Below are 8,332 nucleotides of genomic sequence, written 5' to 3'. Positions count from 1 at the left end.
GTTTCTTTTTGTAAAAGTGGTCAAACAGTTGATTGGATATTTACCAAAAATTTACTGAAAAATAATAAAGATTATGTTTTGAAAATAAATTTTTAAAAAATTATTGAAGATTTGTAAAACAGTAAGCATTATACTCCTAAGTTTATCAGAAATGATGGGGAACAATTTTTTTAGTAACTAAATCCAAAGTTCTATTATGTTCGTATTTTTTTAATAGAGTTTACGTGTCTTTTTATTTTATTTTTTTTATGTCTTCTTTTCCATCTCTGTCTTTTTTTTTATGTTTTTTCTTTTGTTCTTCCTTCTCCGTTTACACATCTTATCTTCTTTATTTATTTATTTTTATATTTTTCAAAACTTTAATAAAAAAATAAAGAAGAGAAATAGAAGAAAATAAAACAGAAGAAGAAAAATGCAAATGAAACAAAAAACATATAAGGTTTCCATGAGACCATGAGGAAGTTTTTTCTTTGTTTTTGGTATTTTGAGGAATTTATGTTTTTGGATAATGAAGATGCTTTCTTTATTGGATATATATAGTGTAATTTCTAATTTTATTGAATTTTAGCCCATTCTTTGTTGTTTGTTCTCTTTGCTGTTACGGCCCAGATTTGATTAAAAAAAACTCATCTGACCAAAAAAAATAATAAAATAAAATGAAAAACTCGTTTCCAAATAATAAAAAAAACGTAAAATGAAAAACTGAAATCAAAAGCATTTATACATATGAATAAGGATTTGTGTCTTTTAATCATCTTTTTTAAATTTGATTACATTTTAAAAAAAAGAAATGAAACTTATTTTTTTGGGATAATTATTTACTTTGTGCTTCTACAGTACCTAAAGAGTTAGAGTTTCCACCTGATGAATATCCTAGTGCCCAAAAACGAAAATCAATGGCATTTGGCATGGGTTCCCTTCTTCGGTTCTTCCCTTATAGGTAATAGGCTTATACATTTTAGTCATTTGACAACCACTCACCTATATTTTAGTCATTTGAGAACCTCACCAGTTCTCCTGAGGATGGCTGCATTGTACTTGCGGTTAGTTTTATGGGTTCATCTAGTGTAAATATGCATATTCGTACATATTTACTGATTTTTGTTTTTATTAAATCTGCTGTGGACACGTGTTGTTTATGTATGGTTGAAAGCAGGTAACTCTGAAGAAGCTGAGGAGGCAGATCAAAGGGCCGGGTCAGCCGGCTGGAGTGCACGATTTAGAACGAAGTTCTCATTTTAGAGGGTTCCGTTAGCGCTTGTTGGGCCTTCAGGTTTGTTCCAAAAAAAAATGGGATAACCACTCTAGTTGTTGATGTGGGTCAGTCTTCTCCTATCATCCAAAAATACCCTAGCAGCGTCCACCAAGATTATTGCTATAGGGCCTGGTTCTGAAGAAACAATGAGCAACGACTAAGATTTTATATTTTAAAAAAATTGAGTAATCTTTTTCTTAATAATACAATCAAAATATCTTTCTTTTTATATAGAATAATACTACACATTCAAGTATTTTTTTTTGTTAAATAAGTCCAACCAAATTAATCTAAGATAACAAAAATCAATTATGACTAGCATTATTTTAAGTCTTATTGTTTAACTTGGTTATGCTTAATTCATAAAAAGACTTGAATGTGTAGTATTTTATATATATATATCAGTAAATGCTTATTTAGAAATTTACTTCTCATACAATTAGAAGCCAACTCTTATTGAGATTCATAGTTGAAAAAGTTTTTTCAATTAATGCAGTTGTTACAAAAATAATTAAAACTAATATAAAAAAGATAAATAATACTCTTTTAAGTCAATTTCTAAAAAAAACATAAATTTTATTTAAATTGATAATTGATCATTCTAATGACATCTAATATGAAATTTTTAAATTGATTATGTAGTATCAAAAATTGAATAAAAAATTATTGTGGGGTCAAATTTAACAATTTAGTGGAACAAATAAATATTATTATCATATATTACTCAAAAAAATTTCAAATTGTAGTGGGAGCGGTTGCCCCACAACCAAATACATAGATCCGTCCCTGAGTGTAATTATCTCTAAATTCAGAGATGAAACTATTTGCTATTTTTGTATTTAATAGAATCAAAAGATGTCCTATATAAAAAGAAAACCACTCAGATAAAGATGACTAAAACGTCTTTTGTTAAAAATATTTTTTAATAATTAAAATTGAACATAACTGATAGGTTAACTGACCTTAATATTTAAATTAGCATTTTTTAGAGTGCACCAATATTTATAATATATATTTATAGAATATAAATGATGAATCGCATATAAAAATAAGTTGCTTTAAGCTTAATCATATCAAGTTTGGAGTTCACCAATTGAAATGTAAAATTTAAAATGAAAATAAAAACTAAATTAATTGACCTCAATTTAAATATAAGAATAATATAAGTTGATATTTTTTTTAGTATGAAAATAATAATAGCAGTTTTACTATAAGGAGAGTTTTTCTTTTGATCCATTTTCCTCCTGCGTTTTTTTTCACTCTTTTTTTTTCCACCACTTCCTTACTTTTGACTTGAATAAATCATTTTTCAGTCCACTACTAACACGGACCAAATGCTCTCAACAAAACGTATCATTGGGCCCATTCTTTAGGGAATACGAGGTCCACAGCAACCCACCGTTACGTTGCACGGGCGTTATATGTGTCCCCGTAAGAGCTGCCTCAAGCCAGCCATCAGCCATCAAGGGCCCCTATGCGACAAATTTGTCAAGCCGCCTCCCCCCAGCCTCGATACCATAATCACGTGTCGCTCACGAACTAAAGCAGAGGGAATATACGGATCTCTGTATGCTCATTCATCTATACACTATAATTCTCCTAGTTTTATTTTTTTGAAGGTGGAATAGAAAAGGACATCTACACTGATGTTGGGGTCGAGTAGGACTTTTTTAATTAGGAGGTCTTCTGCTTGGATGGAGATGACCACGGAGTCGTCGAGATTGGTGGTTGTTGCTTTGTAGTCAGACTGTTCAAATGATATGATAGGCATAGGTGGTTGGAGGCCAGATCGCCGTTCTTTCTGCTTTCTAGACCATTAACATTGCTCTATAACTGCGTTTTCTCGTTGAGTTTGTATGTCTGCCACCTGCAAATCCCCCAGATATACAATTAATAACTCCTCTCGTCGGTGGAGGTTGGAACCGGGTGTTCTCTGTGGTGCTCGGATTTTGTTCTGGTTGAAGGTCGGTCGTGTTCTGCTTGGTCTGCCGAACTCTGCTGTTTATGTATTTGTCTAGGTGTCCCTGTCTCGCCAACCTTTTCAGAAGGTCCTTCGCGATCACGCATTCGTTAGTTGTGTGGCCGAACTTTTGGTGGAAAGCGCAGTGCTTTGACTTGTCAATATACCTCTGGTCTTGGTACGAACCGGCTCTGCTAGGTAACTTTATTAGTTTGTTGTGTAGTATTTCTTTAAGGATGTCCTCCCTTTTAGTGTTGAACTTGGTATAGGAATCAAACTTCGGAGCTAGTTTAAAAGGTTTTTTAGGGTCCTTATTCTGGGACCTGTAAGGCTTGTCTTCTTCCTTCCGAAATGGTGGTCTTTCATTCCTTCGAGTTTCGCGCAACTCCTCTATTTCAATTTGACCAGTCGCTTTGTCTCGGAATTCTTCCAATGTCTTCGGTTTCACGACAGCTATAGCTTCTTGGAATTTTCTAGGTCGGAGACCACTCTTGATAGCGTGCAACTTCACTTCTGGATTGAGGTCAGGGATCTCCATGACTGCTGTTTTGAAGCGTGTCATGTAATCTTTCAGGCTTTCGTGTTGTCCTTGCTTGATTGTTCTGAGGTAATCCGAATCTTGCACATAGATTTTGAATGCTGCAAAGTGATTTATGAATAACTTGGCGAATTCGTCGAAGTTGGATATAGAACCTGCAGGTAAGTTAGAAAACCATAGTAGGGGGCCCATCTAAAAAAGTTGGAAAAGATCGGCACAAGATGGGATTGGAGTCACTATTGAGAAACATCATAGATTCGAATTTTGTGACATGAACTTTAAGATTTCTGATCCCCTTGTATGGTGTCAAAGTTATGGGGAGCGTAAAATTTTTAGGCCTCTTGAAATTCATTATTTCTTCGGAAAAAGGATTGGTTCGTTGTCTTCCTGTTTTGGGGGGTGTTTCCCCAGTCTTTGCATTGGACTCTGACTGATGTTCCTCATGTTGTTCGGCGTTTGCCTTCTTATTGTCGTTCTTTTCTTCGCCGTTGTTCTGCATTGTTGCTAACAGTTCGGTCTTCTGTTGATTTTCCGCTAGTAGAGCAGCATTAGCAGCTAAGAGGTCGGCATTAGTTCGGTGGGCTTGCGGAGTTTCTGAACGGTTTGTCATGCTTCAGCCCCTGAAAAGAAAAAAGAGTACAAGGCGAGTACAGAGATGTTATAAATATTAAAAAAAATGGGGCAATGGCCCCATAGTGGGCGCCAAATGTTCTATTGGAGGATATTCGTTCGATTTATAGCTTGTAAGTGGAACGTCCTTCCAGACTTCTGTGACTCTGCAAAGGGACATCCTCGGGCTCTGGACCTCGGCGTGGAATCTGCACAAAAGACTCCGACATTCAAGTCAGTAGTTTCCTTAAGAACAAGAAAATCAAATGGTAGAGCTAATATTATGTGGGCTGCTGTCGTCTCTCAATAGGAGTAGTATGTTTTGTATTCGTTGTGTTTATTTGTTTTGCTCGGCTATGTTATATAGGGTTGGTCGAGGTTAATCTCCACTGTTAGAATATAATTAGGATCAAATTAGCATTATTTAACATATCTAAATATTTATTATAGGATATTACGTCTTTATAGTATTGAATTTTTAGAGGTTTTAAAACCCCTTTTTGGTTTCGTGATGAAACCATGGTGTGGACAATTGAGGTTGATGAGTCCCTCTCTTGTTATATCGGGAAATTGAGTAGAAAGTTGAGGAGTCCCTTCGATTCAATTTGGTGTTGACAAGTTAAGTTGAGGAGTTCTTTCTTATTGCGTCAAGAAATTGGGTAGAAAGTAGAGTGATTCTCTTTGTATTCAATTTCAATTTATCCTAATTATATTCTAACATCCACGATTGTTTGTTGAGATATTCATCGGTTTTTAGTGGAGTTTATCATAGACTCAGATTATTTGGTTTGTTGCTTGCACAAATCTCAATTTTTGTGATTTTTTTGAGGATCTCTCGATTGTGCAATATACTCGGTCATTGATTTTGAAGTTGAGATTGTTTAGTATGGTTCACCTAGCTATTATATGATTGGAGGCCACTCAGATAAACACGCCTAAAACGTCTTTTTTTAAAGATGTCTTTATGTTGTATAAAAAATTAACATTATAAAAACTAATTTCAACCAATATGATATAATATGATATAATAGGTTATTAAATATATTTAATACAAAACACATTGAATATAAATTTTTATTGAGTTTAAATTTTAAATAATTTTTAATTAAATTTTGAATATTTTTATTTCAAAGAGTTAGAATATTTTAACATCATTTTTTTCGTATCTTTTTAATTGAGTCTTTGATTTTTTAAATTATAAACTTTATTTATAATTAAGAGTAATGTTTTAACACCACCAATTAGTCACACATATAAAAATACAAGAACAATTCTATTATCATAATTATAATCTAACTTTATAAGCAATAAAAAAAAGTCAATAATTTTTTTTGTTTACTTTTTTAAACATATTTACTTCTATCTGATTAGAGTGTGGATCCGATTCGATCCAATCTGATCATCTTACAGATCAGATCATATTCTCAAATTACAGATCAGATACGGATAAATACTGTGGATTTATATGGATATGATCTAATCTATGAACACCCCTAACTATTACTATAGGTTCATTGTTGCAAAAGAATGTTTCTTTTATTATAAACTATTATTAGATTTTAATTACCATTAAAACAACTGAATAGTCAACTTAATTACCATTATTATATCCATAGTTGTAAAAACCGAACTGGATCGGTTGGTTCGACCAGAAAACTAGTGAACCGGATTAGAATTGGATTATAGTCCAGTTCGGTTTACTCTTTAGACCGTTTAAGGAATAAAATCGGTGTGAACTGGTAAGAACCGGTGCAAACTGGTCTAACCAAACTGGTCTGCTTGAAAAAATTTTTAAAATGTCTCCACAAGGTCTTGAACCAAGAACCTTGGAGCAAAAATAACCTCTACTTGCCACTTAGCCATTGCACTTCTAAGTACTATATTTGACAAATACTAATTATATAGTATACATAAATATCTAATTTAATTTAATTTTTGTTTTTTCTATTTTTAAAATTAATTATATTTTAATTATATACCATTATTAATATAAATATAAATTTCACTAAAAATTTATTAATTTACTTGATCTATTTTATTGCTAGTATTGTGATTAAGGTTATTTGTTTTGATGTTAGTGTTAAAATCTACTGATATTATAGTTAGATGATAGGCTTTGTGAATTAATTATTTTTTTATTGTGTCAAAATAAGATACTATTGTAGTATTAAAATTTTATGGTTTTTTTTATATTAGTTATTTTTAGAAGTTGAGACTTGATTCTTCATAAAATGTTAGTGAAGATATGTATTTCAAATTTTAATTTTAAGTTTTTAACTATTTTATATTTTATATTTACGTGAGACCAGTTTTATCGGTTCAACCAGTGATTTATCAGTTGAACCAATAAACCAGTAAACCAGTAGCTTGATCGATGATCGGTTCGATCACTGGTTCAGTTCTAACAATTATATTTCAATCTAATTTCAAAAATTTTGATTTACTCAATTTAATAGTTATGACTCACAATTGATTCCTAATCAAACAACAACAAATTATGTCTCCCAATTGGTTCCTAATCAGTTCTAACAATTATGTCTCCCAACTTAATAGTTATGACTCACATTGGTTTCTAATCTTATTTTTGTCACTGTCTCACAAAATCGTTAACGACATGCTGAAATGGACTAACGACTGCTACATTATACATTCTAGCGACTATTTGATGTGACAATTGAAATTTTTTTACCTTATTTTTTATTTTCAACTAAACACTTAAAACCCTAATATGAGTCACGGATACCTAAGTTAAAAAATCAAACTAAGTAAATTGAAACTTTAAAAATCAGATTAAAGCTCGAATATAACTTCAAAACAGAACTTTAACTTATGTAGTGATTAATTTAAATGAAAATCAAATAAATCAAAATTCAACATAATTTTTATCAATGTTTTTAAATTCGAAATTTTTATACCAAAATTAACTAGGATTTTTCTTTAAATTAAAAATTTAATGAAATAGTGACTTTAATTATCTTAACCAATGTCCTAATTAATTGCTTTTATGTCTTAAAAAAAACGTATATAAGAAAAAAAAAATGTTATATATATATATATATATGAATGTTATATATTTTTTATGTAAATAATCTTTTAAAAAAAAATTTAATAGTTAATCTATTACCTTTGTCCAAATTGTCCAAATTAAATGTTTTTTATTGTTTTTGGAAAGAAAATCTTTTGAGGAATTTAATAATATGTGATGAGGAACACCGAATAAATTATACCAAAACCAACTAAAATTCAACATAAAGACATCTTTAAAAAAAGACGTTTTAGGCGTGTTTATCTGAGTGGCCTCCTATATGATTTCATTTGCATGCAATATAAATTCTGCCGCTGCAATATGTATACCATATTATGATCAATACATCCCCCACACCATTCTTGATTATAATTGTACTAAAGTAAATCACGTATATGTTGAAATTATGAATAATACAGTGAATTTGTCCCCTCGAATAATAATGATATTAGTTAAAGTTTATTTTGTTTTATGAACTTCTATCTCTCTGTTATTTAATTAGGACTACCAATATTTTTTTTATTTTCAAACAATTATTATATATCAAAAGGAGTAGTTACTTGGCATCAAAATTTCCGGAGACTAATATGCTGCACAACTTTTTTAGATATTTAATAATAATAAAACAACAAAAACTAATGGATAGACGTCCTTATCCATACAGGTAAATAGTTGAAGCCAATGAAATTTGATATTTTGATCTCGCAGGGGGTGCGGTATCTCACATTATGCTTACGTGGCCAAACTTGTAACATAGAACCTCGTGTGATCTCAGACCAAAGTAGATGAAATGCCACACATATGATCGAAGTTGATGCATAGTTTGACTTTGACAAGGAATTCTAAGATTTTTCACAACAAAATTTTTAAATTGTGTAAATTTTAGTCTAATGTGTATCAGTAGTATGTAATTATTGTAACCATTAATTTTATTAAATTACATGA

The 8,332-nt window shown here is 31.0% G+C and overlaps 1 protein-coding gene across 1 annotated transcript; it reads right to left on the bottom strand.

Moving 5' to 3' along the window:
• On the bottom strand, positions 3,064–4,363 carry LOC107647536. The gene is made up of 2 exons (XM_016351611.1): positions 3,991–4,363; positions 3,064–3,908 (listed from the first exon to the last, which is right to left on the bottom strand). Exons 1-2 carry the CDS (start codon positions 4,361–4,363, stop codon positions 3,064–3,066), a joined length of 1,218 nt encoding a protein of 405 aa, XP_016207097.1.

The sequence above is a fragment of the Arachis ipaensis genome, chromosome B01 (genome assembly GCF_000816755.2).
Source record: "Arachis ipaensis cultivar K30076 chromosome B01, Araip1.1, whole genome shotgun sequence".
Lineage (NCBI taxonomy): Eukaryota > Viridiplantae > Streptophyta > Magnoliopsida > Fabales > Fabaceae > Arachis > Arachis ipaensis.
The sequence above is the reverse complement of the archived record's forward strand: the minus strand, read 5'-3'. Positions and strand labels throughout refer to the sequence as shown.

Bases quoted from the DNA above. Each gene is read 5' to 3' on its own strand.
- LOC107647536 (XM_016351611.1), bottom strand. From the start codon at position 4,363: ATGACAAACCGTTCAGAAACTCCGCAAGCCCACCGAACTAATGCCGAC. The intron at 3,909-3,990 runs GTGACTCCAATC...ACTTACCTGCAG, and splicing joins ATCTATGATGTTTCTCAATA to GTTCTATATCCAACTTCGAC.